At 43.0% G+C, this 22,462-nt stretch overlaps 1 protein-coding gene across 1 annotated transcript in view; it reads right to left on the minus strand.

The window, feature by feature from the left end:
* The window catches only part of RHCE (Rh blood group CcEe antigens), a 51,997-nt gene extending 30,870 nt beyond the window's left edge, over nucleotides 1-21,127 (minus strand). Inside the window, exons 1-2 of the mRNA XM_066375491.1 lie at nucleotides 20,983-21,127; nucleotides 1,791-1,980 (exon numbers count right to left, since the gene is read on the minus strand). Coding sequence (XP_066231588.1) covers nucleotides 1,791-1,980; nucleotides 20,983-21,127 — 335 coding nt within the window. The remainder of the gene's footprint in view (nucleotides 1-1,790; nucleotides 1,981-20,982) is intronic.
* Between the last annotated feature and the right edge of the window lie 1,335 nt (nucleotides 21,128-22,462).

The raw sequence follows: 22,462 nt of genomic DNA on the forward strand, positions 1-22,462 counted from the left end.
AGAGCGCCCTTGTCCCTTCCCATGTGGTTACTGGGATTATCAAATCCTCACGGGGATTAGCTCTAAAACTTTTTAGAAAAAATATATATGGAGGTTTTTTATTCAGGGCCAGTAGGGAGCTAACTAGACTATGTTTTATGTCATGACTACATGGAGTGAAACTAAAGCCAAGTCATCACTTAGCTGTGTGACCCTAGGCAAGTGCCTTACACTCTCTGAGCCTGTTTCCTTGCTTGTACACCAGGTTAGGATCTTACTAGAAGGATTACACAAAATAATGTTTGTCAAGCACCTGGCACCATGCCTGGCTCATGGACAGATGTTCAACAGCAGTGCCCAGAGGTTTAGCAGGATCTTAGAAGGGAGAATGAAGTGCCCTTGAGCGGTGACAGGTTCTACAAAATGCCTAAAATGGCATTTACCATCATCTGGGCAGGACAGAGATTCAAAGTTCCTTAAAACAAACAAAAACAGGTTTTTTTGTTTCTTTTTAAATTTTTTTTCCTTTTTGTATTTTTCTGAAGCTGGAAACCGGGAGGGAGGCAGTCAGACAGACTCCCGCATTGCGCCCGACCAGGATCCACCCGGCATGCCCACCAGGGGGCGATGCTCCGCCCATCCGGGGGCGACGCTCTGCCACAACCAGAGCCATTCTAGCGCCTGAGGCAGAGGCCACAGAGCCATCCTCAGCGCCCGGGCCAACCTTGCTCCAATGGAGCCTTGGCTGCGGGAGGGGAAGAGAGAGACAGAGAGGAAGGAGAAGGGGAGGGATGGAGAAGCAGATGAGCGCTTCTCCTGTGTGCCCTGGCCGGGAATCGAACCTGGGACTCTCGCATGCCAGGCTGATGCTCTACCACTGAGCCAACCAGCCAGGGCTACAAAAACAGTTTTAAAGGAAAAAATTTTACCTAGTTCCTCCTGTCAAATGCTAATAACTTTTTTTTAAAAGCATATAGCTCAATGGATATATACACATATACACACCTTTGTGTAGCCATTACTCAAGATAACATAGAGCACACCTATTGCATCCCATAAGGCTCTTTTGTGCCCATTCCTAATCAGTAACCACCACCTTCCCCAGATAATCTTTATTCTGACTTCTACTGATATGGGTTCATTTTGATCGTTCCCAGAATTTCATATAAATGCATCTAAATGGATCAAAATTAATTTAAAGAAAGTCAAGACACAGTTATTTCTTGTCAATCAGCATTTAAGGACTAAGAAGAGTACTTCTTTCTTTTCTAAAGACTGTCTCACTAAGTGTGACATTTTTATTTCTTTTTGTCTTATCTTCATTTATTTTTTATTTTTTTGAAGCTTTATCAATTGGGTAACTTTACAAAATCATACTCAATAATAAAGAAAGGACTAAGGGAGAGCTGTTGATCTGAAGTTGTCAGATAAAATATAGGATGCCCAATCAAATTGAATTTTTGATAAACAATGAGTAATTTGCTTGGTTTCTTTTTTAAAATTTATTCCTTTTTAGAGAGGAGAGAGAGAGAGAGAAGAGGGGGAGGAGCAGGAAGTATCAACTTCCATATGTGCCTTGACCAGGCAAGCCCAGGGTTTTGAACTGGTGACCTCAGCATTCCAGGTCGGTGCTCTATCCACTGTGCCACCACAGGTCAGGCAACAGTGAATGATTTGTTAGTAGTATGTCCTAAATATTGCATGGTTTTCATGCTAGAAAGAGAAGGGGACATCCTGGATTTTCTAGAACTCACACTCCCGGGCCTCATATCCTCAAGGACTCAAAAGCAACTCAGCAGCCATCTGGTTACCTGAGCAGTCCGATCACCACTTTCCCAAAAAAGGGCTCGTTCAGAAAGCCATCCAGCAGGACTGCCCACTGCACCCCGAGGGCCAGCATGAAGAGGTTGTAGGCCACGTTGCTCCAGCCACATCGCCACAAAGATGAGGTAAGGAAGCCCAAGCCGAGGGCTGCCATGACGGTCATATCCTGGAAGAAGGCTGAGGGAGGAGATAATGAGGAGGGGAAAGAGACGCACACAAGGTGGAGCAGTGATTTTCAACCTTTTTCCTCTCACGGCACACATAAACTAATTACTAACAGCCAGCAGCACACCAAAAATATATTTTTTGCCAAGCTGACAAAAAATTGATATAATTTTGATTCATTCACCCTAGATGGCTGTTTTGTATTGGTTGTTGTCTTTTTTTTTTTTTTTTTCTGAAGTGAAAAGCAGGGTGGTGGGGGGGGTGTTGGGACGGGGGAAGAGACAGACTCCCGCATGAGCCTGACCAGCATTCACCCAGCATGCCCACCTAGGAGGCGATGCTCTGCCCATCTGGGGCGTTGCTCCTTTGCAACTGGAGCCAAGGCACCTGAGGTGGAGGCCATGGAGCCATTCTTAGCACCCGGGCCAACTTTGCTCCAATGGAGCCTTGGCTGCAGGAGGCGAAGAGAGAGAGAGAGAGAGAGAGAGAGAGAGAGAGAAAATGGAGAGGGGGAGGGGTGGAGAGGCAGATGGTCTCTTCTCCTGTGTGCCCTTTACTGGGAATCAAACCTGGCAGACAGGCAGACATTCTACCACTTATACAACTGGCCAGGGCCACCAACACTGTTTTAATCATTTTACATAGACTTCCTTGTTTGATTCTCCAATGGCTCTCAAGGTGGGTGCTGTTACAACAATTTTACATGTATGAAAACTGAGACACGGAGGAGTTAAGAAACTTACCCCAGCTGGTAAAGCCAGTATTTAAACCTAGAGGGTCTGTGTTGGGCAAATGAGTTGGTAAAATTTGTATTTTTTGAGTTTGCTCACTTTTAGTGTTAAAAAATGATGCTGGGCAGCCACGTGTGTACTTGCCCTCAGAGCAGGGCAGTTGATTGCAAATTGCAGATTACCTTCCTGATTGGGAGGGGCCATTGTTTTGCTAATGTTTGCTGGAGAAGGGGTCTTTGTGGGCCCAGCCAGTTTTGCAGGGAGAGTGGAGAGAATGCAGAGTGCTGAAGAAGCTAGTTTGTGCAGAGAGAGAGAAGGTGGGCAGATAGGGAACCAGAGTTGAGAGGCTTTGGGAGTCCTTCTGAGGCTTGTGGGGGCCTTTGATTCTAAGAAGAACCAGAGAAGATTCTCCTGGTGGTGGAACCAAAGAGTGAATGCTTCAGGGCTTTGGGAGGTCTGAATGAAAGGGAAGTGTTTCCCCTGCCTGTTTGCTTGTCGGCAGGCTGGTGAGAGACTTTAATAAAGGAATGGCCCACCATTTTTTGGCTCCACTGTTTCTTTACTGTCTGCCCAAATCCAATGAGAACCTGTATGGCCACGGTTGTGGCGGCCCCTGGCCTTCCAGTCTGCTTTGAAGTCTGTGCCTTTAACGAAAATGCTATCTGATTTGTTTGATTTCTCATCCATTAAATGGGAAAAACAATCATACCACCTTTATCAGGTTGCTGGAATCCAGTGGTATAGTGCTCAGAATCACTCTAAATAGAAAGACCTTTATGAACAAGCAACTATTTCCACATGTGTATAAATGCCTGGAGGGAGATCTTAAAGGATTTTTCCCCCTGTGGATATTATCCCTATAGGAAAGTTTAACTTAAAAAAATTTTCCAGTGTTAAAATTTTCTACAACCAGTTGTAGACAGTAAACAATTGAAAAAGGAAAAGAAAAAAAGCACAGGCTTTGAGTTTAGACAGTTCTGTTTGATTCCAGCTCCATCATTCCCTCTTGGATTAAATGATATTAAATTGCCAACGTTTAACTATTTTTGGCCTATAAAGATGGCAGATTGTATGTTTCAGCTTCCTAGCCGTGTGGCTTTGTAGGTTGCTTACTTTCCTCATCAGCTAAACAAGAGCAATTATCCCCGCTCAGAGTGTGCTGGGAGATGTGAAGGGAGTAAGGTTGCGTCCCAGTGCTCAGCACTGTGCTGGCACGTGGAGAATGCCCAGGAAGTAGTGGCTCTTCCCTTCCACCATCACCATCACAGCAGTAAGAGCTCGCCTGGTCTCCACTGGCCTCCAGCCCTGGCTCTGACAACAACCAGGAAGCTTTCACAACCAGAACTCTCCAAAGTCTCAACAAGCCCCTGCAATTTACATTTAAATTCACATTCATTGAAAAATACATACACCTAGCATTTTGCACAGAGGGCTTGGGTGGGTGTTGATGTTCCAAGATTAATATGACAACACCAGGATATAGGAGACCCCTGAGGACTACTAGCATGGAATCTGGGGACTGGGGGGATGCGTGAGAAGAGGGCATTTCGGAGGAATTCAACTTTCTGTAACTTCTGGGACATGAGGGAGGGGAGGGGTGCAGGCAATGTCTCAGTCTCCTGCTTGCATCCTCTAAGGCAGGGGGGTGGGCTGGAGGTGGCTAGGGTATATTTTTGTATAGGGGTTCCTCTTGGTATTGCTCAGATTCCTTCAGGAGCCAAGCAGAAAACCCTGTGTGCAATGCCTACTTGGGAGTGGTGAGGCCTGTAGACAATTGGACACAGCACACCCCACTTTAGATATTCACAGTCAATCTTTTATTAAACATTAATGTTAAAAATAAACACGCCCGTCATTTTGCAGCAACACATTATGCATAGGGTTCAGACTTATTGAAGACTTCATGAACTGGGAGACCTTTCCATTTTCCTCCCATTTTATAGACGGGAACCAGAGAGAGCCTGTGACTTCCTCAAGGCCACACAGCATGCGAGCAACAAAGGCAAGCTCTGAATTCCCAGTATAGTGCCCTTCCACCAGGCTAGACCATCATCTCTTGCTCTCGATTGCCTCCAAATCCCTTGCCTTCTTTGGGCCTCAGTTTCCCTATCAGTAATATCTGGAAGTGGGACTTGATACTCTCTGAGGACCTCACTGCTCCGGCATATTCAGAGGAGGGGATCAGTGGGTGGAGAGTGGAAGGTCACCAGGATTAGGGCAGAGGCAGGGCCCCAAAGATGAGAAAGTCAGAGGATATTGGGTGAAGGGTTGTCAGGCACAGAAGTCACCCCTGCTGGGGACAGACGCTCAGGGCCTTCTTCCCCAAGGCTCCACACTGTCCCTGAGGGGAAGAGCTGTGCTTTAGCCAGGCCGATGAAATTAGGGTGGTGGTTTCTGGGAGCTGTTAACAGAGCCTGTTCACCCCACAGCACTCAGTAAATAACATTTGATTTTAGCCTGACCACGCAGTGGATAGAGCGTCGGACTGGGATGCAAAGGACCCAGGTTCGAGACCCCGAGGTCGCCGACTTGAGTGCAGGCTCATCTGGTTTGAGCAAAAGCTTACCAGCTTGAACCCAAGGTCGCTGGGTCCAACAAGGGGTTACTCAGTCTGCTGAAGGCCTGCGGTCAAGGCACATATGAGAAAGCAATCAATGAACAACTAAGGTGTTGCAACGCGCAATGAAAAACCAATGATTGATGCTTCTCATCTCTCTCCGTTCCTGTCTGTCTGTCCCTGTCTATCCCTCTCTCTGACTCACTCTCTGTCTCTGTAAAAAATACAAAAATTAGAAATAAATAAATAATTAAATAACATTTGATTTTAGGCCCCCTCTTTTCTCATCCCCTGCACCCCCCTTCCTCTCCCAGCCTCCCAGGGTGCTAGGCCCACACCTGCTCCGCCCATGTCTTACTGCCTGGACCCCCCACTTCAGGGCTGGGGCCCAGCTCTGGGCATCCACACGGGTGTCAGCCCCACCTCTCAGAGCCTGTGCTGCACCCCACATCAGCCATTAGTCTGATAAGCTAATGACTTTAAGGTGTTCAGGGGTGATAAGGAATCCAGAGGAAAACTGTACAGTCTAAGACAGGCTTTCAGGAGATGTTTATGAAAGTCTCATGATTTGCAGAAAGAAAGTCTAACCTGGGAGTCTGGCAGTGTGAGATGAGGCAATAATTATCATCTTTGTAACAGCAGGCACATAGTGCCCTCCACATAGCGGGCTCTGTTCCAAGTGCCTGACAGCCTCCATCTCCAACAACCTCATGCAGTGGGTACTATTTATCATCCCCAGTTTACGGATGGGGGAAGGGAGGCACAGAGAGATGCTATAACTAGCCCAGGTCACACAGCTAGCAAATGGTAGTCAGAGATCTAAATCCTGACTATCTGAGTATAATCACTACACATCCTGCCCCTCCATACAGAATACTGTATATAGTTTAATGGTGAACAATATGGGCCTCTGAGTTAGGTTGTTAGAGTTCACAGGTTGGCTCTACCTCTGTGACCCAGCTTTCTAATCTGTAAAATGGGTCTGAAACAATAGTACCTGCTCTGAGGATTGCTGTGAGCATTGGGCTCACTGGCTCATGCAAACCAGTCAGCCTAGTCTTAGGTACATAGAAGTGCTAGTAACTAGTATCCTATGCTACTTGTGAGCCTTTTGACTTTGGGCGAGACTGTGCTCCCCCTCCTCAGGCCTGGATGTGCTAGTGTTTCTAGCTCTGTGTTCTACCCACCTTTGCCCTTCCTTCTGGCCTATAGACACGTCAGTACCATCTGCTGTGAAGCCAGGACTACATTCTGCTCTCAGGCTCTGGGCTTGGTCTCCACACTGTGCTCTCCTGCTTACTGGGAAGACCGCTGCAGCCCCAGACTGGAACCATCCATGGAGTACCACCATGCCTTCCCCTCCCCACAGCTTCTGTTCCCTCCCACCCTCACCCCTGCAGTCGTCTAGAAAGAGAAAACTTTTCACAATCAGAGAGGCAGCCAAAAGCTAGGATGTGGAAGGTCCCAGGACTTGGGGCTGTTCTGTGTCACTGGTAAAGGCCCTCTTGCCTTTCAGTAGCTCTCCATGCTTCTAAGAAATACAGGGCAGATCTGGGTGGTAGTCACAGTGCAGGGCCCAGGCTGGTCCCCCAATTTGGCATCCTTAGAGCAGACTCTGTGCGACAGATTGTTACAGTAATGCCCTTAATGAATCATGCCTTCCAATGTAGACCCTTCCTGCATAGGTTGGTCCTTGCGATTTACTTTGGCCAATGAAATATTAGTAAACACGATGCAAGCAGGGGCTTAAAAAGCACCTGCACATTGGGGCTTACCCTCTGTTACTGTGGTAACTCTTCTGCTGCCATGTGGAAAAGTCTGGACTAATCTGCTGGCACCACACAGGCTAGCTGCCAGCCGACACCTAGCTACTACTAGGTGAGTAAGGCCATCTGAGGCTGTCTGCCCAAGTCAAACCTCCAGGCTGGAGAGGCATTAGTGACCTCAGGTGAAACCAACAGAAGAACTGCATTGCTGAGCCCAGCCCTAAGTGCCAAACCACAGAATCACAATCATGAGTAAATTAAATGGTTGCAATTTTAAGCCACTAAATTTAGAGGAAGTTCACTATGCAGTAACAGATAACTGATACATACCGCTTTTCTTAAGTATCTCATAGGCACATCAACTCCAAGCCTAGAATAAACATACCATTGTACATTTATCCCACAGTCTGCCCCTCCCTGGTTTCTCATCTCAAGAATGAACACCTCCATCTGCCAAACCACACATCTGAAGCCATCTTTGATGACTCCTTCATTTTCACCAAATGCAGCTGATTTCATCTACTAAATATCTCTTGAATCTGACTCTTTGCTTCTTGTCGGGAGCCGATCCACTAATGCTGGCTAACTAGGTCACAGCAGAAGAAGATCCACAACTGCTGGTTGACAAAGTCACAGCAAAAGAAGATAGAGTTACCGCAGTAAAGACCAACAGCTGCGGGTTGACAAAGTCACCGCAAGGAAAGGCACGATACTTCCCCCTTTAATCTTTTGAATTAATCTGGCCTTATATCCCCCTTTTTCTGGGTGTGTGCTATTATTTGTGGCACAGGGATAATAGTACCGTACTTTCCCTGTAGATTTGTAGTAATTTCTTTGGAAATGAGACAGAAGGTGTAAGTTCCACAGAAAAGCCTGTAAGCCCCTTGAACTGGGCTCATAAACATAAGAGGCTGGCTATGATATCCCTCGTAAAGGGTTAAGTTTGTAGGAGAATTTCTTCTTATTAATCATGTTAGAAAGAATATAGCCAGAACTTAGCTAGTGTATGAATATAGTAAATAAATAAAGTTTAACCAGACAATAGAATCTTAGATAAGGTGTTATGGAATGGCCTGTTGCATGGCCTGGGATAGGAATGCAGTCAGCAAGAAAAGGATGTTTTGCTAAGAGAATTGTTTTATGACTAAAGGCAGTTGCTGGACTTTCTCAGTGAGACACTCATGAGATTTATAAACTTTCCCAAAAATTCTTTCTTCTGATAATGAGAGGTATGGCAGGGGGCATCCATAGAAGCAATAGCAATTAATGTCTTCTGAAATTATGTTGCTACTAAGCTATCTTGCGAGTGCACTCTATATATCTTTAAGTAAAAGTTACTCTTAATGTTAAGTCAGTTTCTCAATGGGCAAGCCTTTTGTTATCTTGTGAGAAAAGCCAGGACACTGCATAAATTCCAGGCCATTTGCCTGAGCAAGCGGTGGTCCTTTGCTAGTCCTTAATGATTTTGTCTGTTAATCTCTCTCTGCCCCTTGACTCACAAACAACAGTAAAGTTGAGTTATTAGTTAGTACTAATCCTTTAAAAGCTTTTACCGATGTTATCGCTATTCAAGTTATTTTTTAGTTGTACTTTGAATGATTTACCACCTGATCTGTAGTTTACAGATGTAAACTAACTGTTATCTGGAAACATGTAAACATAGTGAAACAGAAGCAATGATTAATACCATGTAATTGTAACTTGGTGTGTGGGTATAAAAAAGGAGCTGTACTAGCATTTGGTGGAGATGCCTGGCAGTAAATGCTAACTAGAGAATAAAGAGAAAGAAAAGAATTCGGCTCTCTCACTCGATTTCGCCGACGCCGTCTCCTCCTGTGGGACCCCTGGATCCCCCCCGGGGCTGGACCCCGGCATTTGGCGCCCGATACAGGGACTCACAGGTAATCCCCCCTCGTTGTCTCGGGACGGCTAGGACTCCACTCAGGGTGCTGCAGACCCCCCTGTAAGAAAGACAGGGTGAGGATAGGTGGAGAATTTCAGAACTTAAGATTTTGAGAAGTCATGGGCCATACTGAGTCTAAAGAAAGAAGACTCTTTATAAAAGTCATTAAGTATACACTTTCCCAAAAAGGAGTTAATGTTTCCTCTAAACAAGTAGCTCGTTTTATGAAATTCGTACAAAAATGTTCTCCATGGTTTCCAGATGAGGGAACGCTTGATTTCGAGGAATGGGTTCAAGTTGGAGAAGATTTAAAACTTTATTATGAGGTACATGGACCAGAAAAGGTCCCAGTTGATACAGTTGCTTTATGGAGCTTGATTAAAGATGCCTTAAATCCAGAACATGAGATGCATAAACTTTCTAAGGCAACTGCTCCTCCAAAAGAAGAGACTCCGTTAATTAGAAGTAAAAGGCAGTCTCAAGATACTACAAATCATGCTATGGCCTCTTTAAAATTAAGTAAACATCAGGATGATAGTGAAAATCTTTTATCTCCAACAGATGAGGCTGAATTAGAAGATGAGGCAGCTAAATATAATAGGAATAATGAGGATTGGAAATCAAAAACAGTCTTGCCCATATTATATTCCTCCAAGACTGACAAAAAGGATGAAAATAAGGCTATTAAAATGTCTTTGCCTCTACCAGTACAATCACCAGATGATAATGAAAAGAAAAAATCATCAGGGTTAACAGGGTTGCAGAAGGCAATTCAAGCTTCTTGCGACCAAGGGGAAACTGATTTGGCATTATGTTTCCCTGTGGCTGTGGCTGGTGAATTTGATGAGGAGGATCCTACATGGGAGCCGCTTTCTTATAAATTATTGAAAGAGTTGAAAATGGCTTGCAGTCAATATGGACCCACCTCTCCTTATACTATGTCTTTGATAGAAACAGTTTCTCATAATTGGATGACTCCTTATGATTGGGAACAAGTGGCTAAAGCTTGTTTATCTGGAGGAAATTATCTCCTTTGGAGATCTGAATATGAGGAGCAAGCTAAACAACAGGCAGTTAGGAATCGGAGGACTCATGATCCTGTGATTAGAGAAATGATTACGGGAGAAGGAGAATTTGCTGATGTTAGTGAACAGTTAAAACTTTCTAAACCAGCTTTGATACAAGTGAATAATTGTGCTATATCAGCTTGGAGAAAGTTGCCAGCTTTGTCTGGTGGAGATGTTACTGTGGTAGGAGTAAAACAGAAAGGTGATGAACCTTATGAGGAGTTTGTTGCTCGGTTGATTCAAGCAGTAAGAAGAGTTATTTCAAATGAGGCGGCAGGAGATATTATAATTAAACAGTTGGCTTATGAAAATGCTAATTCCACTTGCCAGGCTATGTTGCGGTCAGTGAGGAGAGAAGGAACGATAGGAGATTTCATCAAAGCCTGTCAGGATGTAAATCCTGCTTTTGTTCAGGGAGTAACTATTGCTGCAGCTTTAAAAGGAGAAACGTATCCTCAATTTATTAAGACTATGTATCAAGGAAAAATGCCTTCTGTCAATGAAGCTTCCTCTAAGGGAAGTCTTACTTGCTTTACTTGTAATCAAACGGGCCACTTTAGCCGACAATGCCCTAACAAGAGTGGGCAAACAGGCCCAGGAGTGCAAGGGACAGCTCCCATAATTAATAATGCTAATAATAATGTCCCATTGCCTAAGACTTTGTGTCCACGCTGTCAAAAAGGATATCATTGGGCAAAGCAGTGCCGTTCTAAATTTCACAAAAACGGACAGCCATTAGGACCAAATTTAGGGATAGAATGGCAGCCCCCACAAAATCAAAATCTAGCAAGCAATCAAAGTAGCAATCAGGGAAACTGGCAAGGGGGCCAGCCTCAGGCCCCGATAACAATTGGGGCCAGCCTGAATCCATTTGTCAACTCCGGTCCGTCTCAGACCTCACCAGGGCAACCCCAGGCAGCGCAGGACTGGACCTCTGTTCCACCGCCTCAGCAATATTAACCCCTGACAGTCCGGCGGTTACATTACCAACAGGAGTTAAAGGTCCCCTTCCTAAAGGAATGGTTGGATTATTAATTGGCAGAAGTTCAACATCTTTAAAAGGAATATACGTAATGCCAGGAATAATTGATTCGGACTATGAAGGGGAGATAAAAATAATGATTGCTCCCCCAATTAAAACGCTTGAGATTTATCCTGGTCAAAGAATTGCTCAGCTTTTACTATTGCCTTACTGTCCCATCGGAAAGCCTATATCTGAACAAAAACGGGGAGAAGGTGCCTTTGGCTCCAGTGATTTTGTGTTTTGGATACAAGAAATTAAGAAAGTTCGGCCACTAAAGAAATTAAAGATTTCTGGAAAAGAAATCGAGGGGCTTTTAGATACCGGGGCAGACGTCTCCTGCATTGCTGGCAAAGATTGGCCTCGAGCCTGGCCGACTCAGTCAACTCCAACCTCATTAGTTGGACTTGGCCAGGCTTCAAATGTTGCTAAAAGTTCTCAAATATTAACCTGGCAGGATGAAGACAATAACCAAGGAACTTTCTGCCCCTATGTAATTTCAAGTATACCATTATCTCTCTGGGGGAGAGACATTTTAGAACAAATGGGTGTTTTCATGTACAGCCCGGATTCAAAAGTAACTGCACAAATGTTACAGATGGGTTTTGACCCTAATCGAGGGCTAGGAAAGAAACAGCAGGGCCAAGTATATCCAAGTCAGACGTTGGAAAATCAAGGAAGACATGGTATAGAATATACAAATTTATAGTTGGGGCCACTGAGCTATTTGCTGCCGATCCTATTAACTGGAAATCTAACAACCCAGTATGGGTAGAACAGTGGCCCCTGAGTTCAGAAAAAATTAAGGCAGCCAGAGAATTAGTTATGCAGCAATTACAGGAAGGACATATAGAAGTTTCTAACAGTCCATGGAATACTCCTATTTTTGTTATTAAAAAGAAATCAGGAAAATGGAGGTTGCTACAGGACCTTAGGGCTATAAATGCCACTATGGAAGATATGGGGTCACTACAACCTGGACTCCCCTCACCAGTTGCGGTGCCTCATGGCTACAGTGTAATTGTTATAGATTTACAGGACTGCTTTTTTACTATACCATTAGCTACACAGGATTGTCGAAGGTTTGCATTTAGTCTGCCATCAGAAAATTTTAAACAACCTTATGAGAGATATCAATGGAAGGTATTACCCCAGGGAATGAAAAACAGTCCCACGCTTTGTCAAAAATTTGTGAATCAAGCTTTAGATCCAATAAGATTAAAATATCCTGATCTTTATTTAATTCACTATATGGATGACATTTTGCTTGCTCTGCCTGATCGGGAAAAATTGCATAATATTTTACAAGAAACAACTCAGTCTTTACAGAATTTTGGATTAAAAATTGCCCCTGAAAAAATTCAAGTACAGCCACCTTTTAATTACTTGGGACGTGTTCTGTCTACAGACATTGTCAGTCCTCAAAAGTTACAATTAAGAAAAGATCATTTAAAAACTCTAAATGACTATCAAAAATTATTGGGAGACATTAATTGGATTAGACCCTATTTGAAATTAACTACAGCAGAGCTTAAGCCATTGTTTGATATTTTGAGAGGAGATGCTGATCCAACTTCTCCTCGAGAGCTCACAGAAGAAGCGGCAAAAGCTCTTAGAAAAATAGAAGAAGTAATTAATAATCAACATTTAGTCAGAGTTATTATAGAGGAACCATGGCAGCTTGTGATTTTAGCCACTGAACACACTCCTACCGGATGTTTGTGGCAGAATGGCCCTCTAGAGTGGCTTCACTTACCTGTCTCTCACAAGAAAGTTATTATGCCCTATACTGATTTGGTGGCTACTCTTATAATTAAAGGAAGAAACCGCAGCAGAGAGTTGTTTGGTAAAGAAATGGCGGAAGTCATTGTTCCTTATAATAAGGATCAATTTCAAGCATTATTACAGCTAAATTCAGAATGGCAAATTGCTTTTAGTAATTTTACAGGGCAGGTTTTATTTCATCTTCCTGCTCACCCACTGCTGCAATTTCTAAAAAGACAATCAGTAATTTATCCCACTAAGACTTCTAGAAATCTGCTGCCCCCTCCCAGCCAGAAGGAGACTTCTGTGCCACCCGCGTCATCAGTGACTTCCCAGCAGAGGTCATCAAAGAACTCTCTGTATGATCCAGTTACTCGAGGGATACAGCGATTGTCACTACAGGGAGCTAGACGACCTCCCTATCAACGGATGGCTCGCTCTACTCGAACTGTCAACCCACCAACCTGGGGCCAGTTGAAGGCGTTGTCTGAAAGGGCTGATTCAATTTGTCGTCAACAAAATATAGAGCGTAACCCTGTTAATATGTTTATTGCTATGCTAGCTGTACTTTCAATTCAGGTACTTAATGTTGAGGCTACTGGACAAAACAAATCTTATTGGGCTTATATTCCAAATCCACCATTAGTTAAGCCTGTTACTTGGGGAGGAGATGATATACCTGTGTTTAATAATCATACTAAGTTTTTGGGAGGATCATGTAGTTCTTTTATTATGCATAAAACTAATTCAAATTTCTCATTTCATGGGAAAACGGATAAGGTACCTATATGTTTTATGTTTAATAATACTCACAAGATTTCTGGATGTTTTTCTACTACACTTAAGACTATTTTGACTGACTCTCCTAAAAGTAATAAACCTGGACACCCAACAAGAGACTTATGGTCTCTCACAATTTTAATGCCTGGAGGCCCTGACACCCATGAGTATAATCCTGTTACATTGCCTCCTAAGGGATTTCACCCATGTAAACTTTATCCTCCAAAAAAGGCAACTCAAGAGCCTTACTGGTGGTCTGTGGAGAATAGATTTGGTTTTCCCCCATGGCAAGAATGTGCATATTACAATTATATGAATTATACTGCATATGCTTTTAATTTCACTGTACAAGATTGGTCTAGTCCTTATTCTGAATATGATTATAGAAAATTAGTGCAGAAAATGAGAGACGATTACAGTTGGTCAGATAAATATAATCCTTTAAATAAAATTGTCACACGTTGGCAGTCTGCTGGATGGATACCTGCACAGCTGACTTATCAGGATGAATTAACCACCAGGTATCAAACAAAGCTTTGGCAGCTAATTGCAGCTGCTGCACCAGCATATTTGGTTAGGCCTTACCCTTATCCTGCTCAGAATATTTTTGTTCAGGCTTGTGTACAGGCTCCTTATGTACTCTTGATTGCTACAATGGACAGTAATCTTTCTGTTAGTACTTATAATTCTATGTTTAGCATTTCCTGCTCTCGCTGTGTTTTAACAAACTGTCTATCATATGACACCAAAGCTCAAGTTATGTTTATTTTGCGGCAGCCACCTTATGTGATGTTACCTGTTAGTTTGTCTCAGCCTTGGTATGATGACCCAGGGTTGCATGCACTACAGGCTGCTTCTGAAGCGCTTGCTCACCATCGAGGAAAGCGATTTGTTGCTGAATTGATTTTGGGAATTACTGCTCTTATTGCTATTATAGGATCTGTAGCTGCTTCCACCACCGCTTTAGCTCAATCAGTTCACACTGCAAATCATGTGGATAGTTTATCTCGTAATATATCTCTTGCATTAGCAGTACAGGAGACTATAGATAGGAAGTTAGAATTGAAAGTGAATGCTTTAGAGGAGGCTTTTATTCACATATGTAATGAGCTGTTAGCTATGAAAGCTAGAATGACTCTTAGATGCCATGCAGGATTCAGGTGGATATGTGTGACTCCTTTAGAATACAATCAGTCTATCATAGCATGGAATAATGTACAGAATCATTTGTTAGGTGTATGGAATAATAGTGATATTAGTTTAGATTTAAGGGAATTACATCAGCAGATACAAAACTTAGGACATTCAGGCTCTTTAGTCTCTGCCTCAGAAGTAGCTGATCAATTTGTTGAAAACATTAAAAGTATGTTTTCTATGCATGGCCTGACCTCTCTGGCTACTGATATAGGCATAATAATAGCTGTGGCAATTATCACTCTTCTTGTCCTTCCAGTCATGTTCCGACTCTTAAACAGCAATCTCAGAGAAACAACGGTGAAAATACAAAAGCTTTATTTAAATAATAAAAAAGGGGGAGATGTCGGGAGCCGATCCACTAATGCTGGCTAACTAGGTCACAGCAGAAGAAGATCCACAACTGCTGGTTGACAAAGTCACAGCAAAAGAAGATAGAGTTACCGCAGTAAAGACCAACAGCTGCGGGTTGACAAAGTCACCGCAAGGAAAGGCACGATACTTCCCCCTTTAATCTTTTGAATTAATCTGGCCTTATATCCCCCTTTTTCTGGGTGTGTGCTATTATTTGTGGCACAGGGATAATAGTACCGTACTTTCCCTGTAGATTTGTAGTAATTTCTTTGGAAATGAGACAGAAGGTGTAAGTTCCACAGAAAAGCCTGTAAGCCCCTTGAACTGGGCTCATAAACATAAGAGGCTGGCTATGATATCCCTCGTAAAGGGTTAAGTTTGTAGGAGAATTTCTTCTTATTAATCATGTTAGAAAGAATATAGCCAGAACTTAGCTAGTGTATGAATATAGTAAATAAATAAAGTTTAACCAGACAATAGAATCTTAGATAAGGTGTTATGGAATGGCCTGTTGCATGGCCTGGGATAGGAATGCAGTCAGCAAGAAAAGGATGTTTTGCTAAGAGAATTGTTTTATGACTAAAGGCAGTTGCTGGACTTTCTCAGTGAGACACTCATGAGATTTATAAACTTTCCCAAAAATTCTTTCTTCTGATAATGAGAGGTATGGCAGGGGGCATCCATAGAAGCAATAGCAATCAATGTCTTCTGAAATTATGTTGCTACTAAGCTATCTTGCGAGTGCACTCTATATATCTTTAAGTAAAAGTTACTCTTAATGTTAAGTCAGTTTCTCAATGGGCAAGCCTTTTGTTATCTTGTGAGAAAAGCCAGGACACTGCATAAATTCCAGGCCATTTGCCTGAGCAAGCGGTGGTCCTTTGCTAGTCCTTAATGATTTTGTCTGTTAATCTCTCTCTGCCCCTTGACTCACAAACAACAGTAAAGTTGAGTTATTAGTTAGTACTAATCCTTTAAAAGCTTTTACCGATGTTATCGCTATTCAAGTTATTTTTTAGTTGTACTTTGAATGATTTACCACCTGATCTGTAGTTTACAGATGTAAACTAACTGTTATCTGGAAACATGTAAACATAGTGAAACAGAAGCAATGATTAATACCATGTAATTGTAACTTGGTGTGTGGGTATAAAAAAGGAGCTGTACTAGCATTTGGTGGAGATGCCTGGCAGTAAATGCTAACTAGAGAATAAAGAGAAAGAAAAGAATTCGGCTCTCTCACTCGATTTCGCCGACGCCGTCTCCTCCTGTGGGACCCCTGGATCCCCCCCGGGGCTGGACCCCGGCAGCTTCTCCTTCACTCCCCCTGCCCATTTGGTTTCATCACAGCCTATCCAGACCAGTGGTAATAGGAGTAGGGAATCCACACCTCAGAAAATGCTCCAGACTAGTGTGTTTTGGGGGGGTTTATTTTAAGCGAGACAGAGACAGAGAGAGAGAGAGAGAGATCTTATATGTGCCTTGACTAGGGGACTCCAGCTGAGCCAGTGATCCCTTGTTCAAGCCAGTGACCTTACGCTCAAGCTAGTGACCATGGATGGGGTCATGTCGATGATCAAGTCAGCAATCTGGCGCTCAAGTTGGAGAGCCTGCCCTCAAGCTGGTGACCTTGGGGTTTTGAACCCGAATCCTCAGCATCCCAGGCCGATGCTCTATCCACTGCGCCGCCACCGGTCAGCACCAGACCAATGTTTTTCAACCACCAGTCCATGGACAAGTGTCAATCCATCAGAAATTTTGTGCCGGTCCATGAAAGAGTTAACCATCTCGATGTTGTATGAAGATTATAGACCCAATGACTTTAGTCAAATTCACTTATGCTCAGGGTGATTACCACTTATCAGCCTTTATCATCGATGAAAATACTATTGAGGGTGTCTTAGATATCTTTGGAGCTTTACTTGAATTAAATATTGCTCTCTAGAAATTTCAGTTGTATTCTATTTAAAAATTTTTACTGTTTGGTTATTTTAGAGAAATTTTATTTTATAGTATTATAATTAAAACATAACGCACAAAATACTAATAATGGGTTTTGTTTCTGTCTTAGCAGTCCCTGAAATAAATCTCCTATGTATACTGTTCCCTGGGGTTGAAAAGCACTGCTCTAGACACTCTATAGGGGCTGCTGGAGGAAGATATTAGCACTCCTACTTTAACTTATTTTAATTTTAAAAAACAATGTTTATTAATCAAAAAGCTCTCGCCAGTCTTTATATGTGTTAATGATTTCAGTCCTTTCAACAGCTTAATGAAAGAAGAATTGTCATCATGTCATAGAGATTGAAATGGAGGCAGAAAGAGGCTGAGTCATTTGCTGAAGGTCTCACAGCTAAGAAGAGGCAGAGGCAAGATCTGAATCAATCTGTCTCCAGTAGTTCTCAAACTTTTGTGCGCATTAGAGTCATTGAGGGCTGGGTAAAACCCAGATCGCTGGGCCCCACTCCAGCATGTCTAACCAGTTCCCAGGGGATGCTGAGACAGCTGGTCTGAGGAGCACACTTTGAGAACCACTGATGCAGGCTATTCTGCCTACTTGGTGAACTTTCCAACTCAAGTATTTAATATTCAGATTAACCCAGAAGCCTCTTCATTCTTGCTCAGGATGTCAGACAGCTTAGAAGCTGTCCTAGCTTTGAAAGGTATCCTGAGGGCATATTGGGCCACTGGGAAGGGGTTGACATGTGTTTCTACATATTCATCATGTTGCAACTAATGGCAGGGTTATTCTTTAAATTTAATTCTTAATTATGGCAAATTTTAAGCATATGCAGAAACAAGGAGTAGCATGGTGCACCTCCTGTACCCGTTCCCAGCTCTGATGATTGTCACAGAAGGCCTATCTCATTTTTATTATCTTTCTCCACTTGCTTTCTTTTCCTTTTTCTTACTTTCTGTTTCTTCTTTCTTTTTTGGCTAAAGAAGTCCCCAGACATCACTCCATTTCAATGTAGTTCTCCAACAAATAGGGGCTTAAAAAACCCCACTATGCTATTATCACATCTAACAAAACTAACAATAAGCCTGTATATCATATAATATTTATGCTGTATTGATTCTCCAATTAAATATATTTTTTTAGAATTGGTTTAAATAACATTGTAGTTTACATGGACTAGATTAGATTAAGTGGATTGGCAGATTAAATTACCTAGTTTTAAGTCAGCTAACCTTCACAAAGTGGACTAGTGGCTTAAACTACTTTTGTGATACTTTTCCTTATGCAAACTTTTTGTCAATAAGATTCTAGGTTTAAAAAAATGTCAGTCTAACCAGCTAACAAGAGGTCAAGCAAGATAACTTGAAATTATTAAAAAGACTCTGAGGAATGGATTTCCATCCATCATCAGTAATGGTAACAATGGACCTTACTTTGAGATTGACTGACACCATCACGATCAGTAATTTGAAAATACCATATATTTCATTTTGATATCTTTCAAATTTTCTAATTTGAATGTATGCATTATAATGTACAAAATATATTCATGAACCATAACATATAAATATGGTGCATGCTAGAAAAATGGTGCGCCCAATCTGAAAAGCCTAAAGCCCTCTCGTCCATACAACAAACACTACAGCCTCCACACTGGTCTCCCACCTTAAGCCATGCCCCTTATCCCATCCTCTACACCAGCCCTGAAATGGCTATCTCCATTACCCAAACCCAAATTCATCACGTCCTCTTAGGACAGCAGAACAAAGGTTGAATTCCTTATTCAACCCAGTGGATCCACTAGGCCCTGCCCCTTCTTTAAGCTCCAACACTGCATTGTCAAACCTTCGCCCGGTCCACTCCAATGAGCACAGACACTGGTTCCTGCTGTGTTTTCCACTTCCATTTTCATTGTTAATTCCTACTGAGCCTCCAAGACCTGGCTGGGTAGTCACCCTCCTGCCTGGGTAGTGGGCCCTCTTCCATGCTTCCATATAAAGGGAGTGTCTGAGGACATTTTATGTTAGCAGCACAGCTTAGGGGTGAAGAACACAGACTAGCCAATCAATAAAGTTGGAGTACTGGCTCCTACGCCTACTGGTTATATGACAAGTAACTCAACCTCACTGTAAAATAGCCGTGAAGCATAATGTTTATGTGCATGAAAACTAAAACCAGGCTGCCTAAATGTTTTTTATTTATTTATTTATTTATTTTTATTTATTCATTTTTTAGAGAGGAGAGAGAGAGAGAGAGAGACAGAGAGAGAGGAGAGACAGAGAGAGAGAAGGGGGAGGAGCTAGAATCATCAACTCCCATATGTGCCTTGACCAGGCTAGCCCAGGGTTTTGAACCGGCGACCTCAGCATTTCCAGGTCGATGCTTTATCCACTGTGCCACCACAGGTCAGGCAATGTTGTTGTTTTTTTTTTTTTTTTAAGCCATAGTATACTCTGGAGTTATTTTATTTTTCCAGAATGACTTTGTCTTTTTGGAGAGCTGTTTTTTTTTTTTTATCAGATCTTATTTATTGATTTTACAGAGAGAGGGGAGAGAGGGGCAGGGGAGTGAGAAGTATCAACTCATAGTTGCTTCATTTCAGTTGTTCATTGCTTGCTTTTTGTATGTGCCTTGACCAGGCAAGCCCAGGGTTTCGAACTGGCAACCTCAGCATTCCAGGTCAATGCTTTATCCTCTGTGCCACACCACAGGTCAAGCCAGGCTGCCTAAATTTAAATGTGCTGTGCTATTACTAGCTGAGTGACCTTGGGCAAATTACTTAATGTCCATGCGCCTGATTTCCTCATAGGAAAAACTGAGAGGATAATAGTGCCTAACTCATGGGGTTATTGTGAATGAAAGTGCTCAATAAATGTCAGCTTTAATCAGCATGTGTCTGGATCCACACTGGTTGTAATACCAGTGTGTAATACCGGGATTGAATGAATAAATGAATGAAAGAGTGCATTGAATTAACTGTATTGGATTGAAAACAATTAAAGTAAATTAGGACGGTGCTCAGGCCTTGCTTGTTTGCAAGGTCTCCTCTGGGCCTGCCCACTAAGTGACACTGGATCTTCCATCCCTAAATCATCCTATTGTCCTATTCTCCAAGCCAAGGGCCTAGGGGCACCTTCCCTTTATGTCCAGTTAACTATATTTAGTTAGCATCACTAGGGAACAGGTAAGTACAGTACTCAATCAGACTTAAGAGAAGGTCACTCAAGGAGGCCTGCCCATTATCATGAACAACATAACACCCGCTGAGATACTTGAAAACTCATCTCAATTTTTATAAAAAAAACAAAAGCCATACCACTGTGGACATCTGTCTTGTTTACAGTTGCTCTCATCACTGTCTGTGAATATTTTTAGCTGCAAATAAAATAATCATTCCACACCCCCCTTCAGTTATACCTTGTGACTTTGGATTTGCTGACAGAATACAGACTTTTCAGCCTCCAAGTGAGAAGAGAGCTGGGGGTGGGGGAGGGGACAATAGACTAAAGTCTCTAAAAGGGGGCCGGTACAGAAACGAGCAAGAGAGACCCAAAAAAGATAACAAAAACCGAAAACCCAACAATGTGAAATTCCTTGCCACTAAGAAGAGAAGTAGGGGGGAAGCAGAGAATAATAAAGGCTATTTGGCAAAGGGAATTCTGGGAACACGGAAAAGGAGGCTCCTCACTCTGCCCTGACAAATCAAGGAGGGACTCATAGAAGAGGTGATGCCTATGTTGGTCCTGAAAGAGAGCCTGCATTGTTGGCTATGTCTTTGTGAAACCAATGGGGGAAGATAAGAACCGCTTTCCTTGGAGACTTTGTAGAAAAAAACATTTGAGCTCCCAGAGGATCACAGACCTCCTTTGCCCCTGCCCCCATTTGCCTCTGTGACCATCCCCTCTCTGGGCACTCACCTTGATGAGTCCCTGTGATCTCCTGATGTGTTGAGAAATTGTCATATTCGGTGAAAAAGAAGAAGATAAGAATGAGAGCTATCTCCAGCATTAAGGCCCACAGGGGCAGGCAGCCCTGCAGAGACCGTGGGTACTTAGAGCCCATCTTGCGTATGTCTCTGTGCGTGGTTCCACCAGCACCAGGCAGTACAGCTCTCTCCCAACACCCACTTGAGGGGGTGATAGGAAAACACCCGCCAAAGGCCTTATCTCAGGCTGCATAAGACTGTTTCTGCTGGCCTGTCCATGCAGTTAACACAGGAGCAGAGGGACTATGACAGGGAAGGGGAAGAAATGCGTTCATTCCAACATTCAATCATTCATTCATTCATTCATTCAATCATTCACTTATTTATTCACTCAACAAATAGTTGCTGCATTCCTACTATATGGCAGACATTGTGCTCAGTTTAAAAGAGGGCATTCATTCACTTGACACCCAAACATAAGCATACTCCTTTATTCATTCCTTTAGTTTACCTTCACCATATTCTTGCAAGAAAGGCAGAGAATGAATGGATTAACACTCCTATTTCAAAGTGAAGAAACTGAGGCTCAGAGGGGGCTTTGGATTAGCAAAATCTCTCTTTAAAACCTTACCACATATCAGAGAGGATATCCAGTGAGCTCTAAAGGATGTAGTAAATGAGAATGAATGAATAAATGAAAGCAAAGAATAACACTAAGCCGCAGAAGGATGCAGACAAGCCCCACAAAGAACTAATGCCTCAGACTTACACAGCTGAAATTATTTGAGGCTATATTTAAATCTACTTGTTTCACCTAACCAGGCAGTGGCACAGTGGATAGAGCATCAGACTGGGATGCGGAGGACCTAGGTTCGAAACCCCAAGGTTATTGGCTTGAGCGTGGGCTCATCAGGCTTGAGCGCAGGTTCGCTGGCCTCAGCGTGGGATCATAGACACGACCCCATGGTCACTGGCTTGAGCCCAAGGTTCCTGGCTTGAGCAAGGGGTCACTCACTCTGCTGGAGCCCCCTGGTCAAGGCACATATGAGAAAGCAATCAATGAACAACTAAGGAGCTGCAATGAAGAATTGATGCTTCTCATCTCTCTCCCTTCCTGTCTGTCTGTCCCTATCTGTCCCTCTTTTTGTCCCACTTGAGTATAGATACTTCATTGACCATTACAGCTGCCCAATGAAACAGGCTGCCCATGAGATAGTGTAAGACCAGTAGTCACGGTCGTCATAGCCAGGCACATGCAGGTTCCCATTAGATTCGGACAGATGGTAGAGAAACTGTAGAGCCAAAAACTGGTGGGCCATTCCTTTATTCTAGCCTCACACCCGGCAGGTGAGTAAAAACACACAGGGTACCAAAACCCACTCACATTCTCTGGTTCCAGGAGAATCTTTCCCAGTTTTGCCTAGAATCAAAGGTCCCCCCTAGTCTAAGTCACCTCTGGTTCCGCATCTGCC

Source organism: Saccopteryx leptura, chromosome 3, assembly GCF_036850995.1.
Source record: "Saccopteryx leptura isolate mSacLep1 chromosome 3, mSacLep1_pri_phased_curated, whole genome shotgun sequence".
Lineage (NCBI taxonomy): Eukaryota > Metazoa > Chordata > Mammalia > Chiroptera > Emballonuridae > Saccopteryx > Saccopteryx leptura.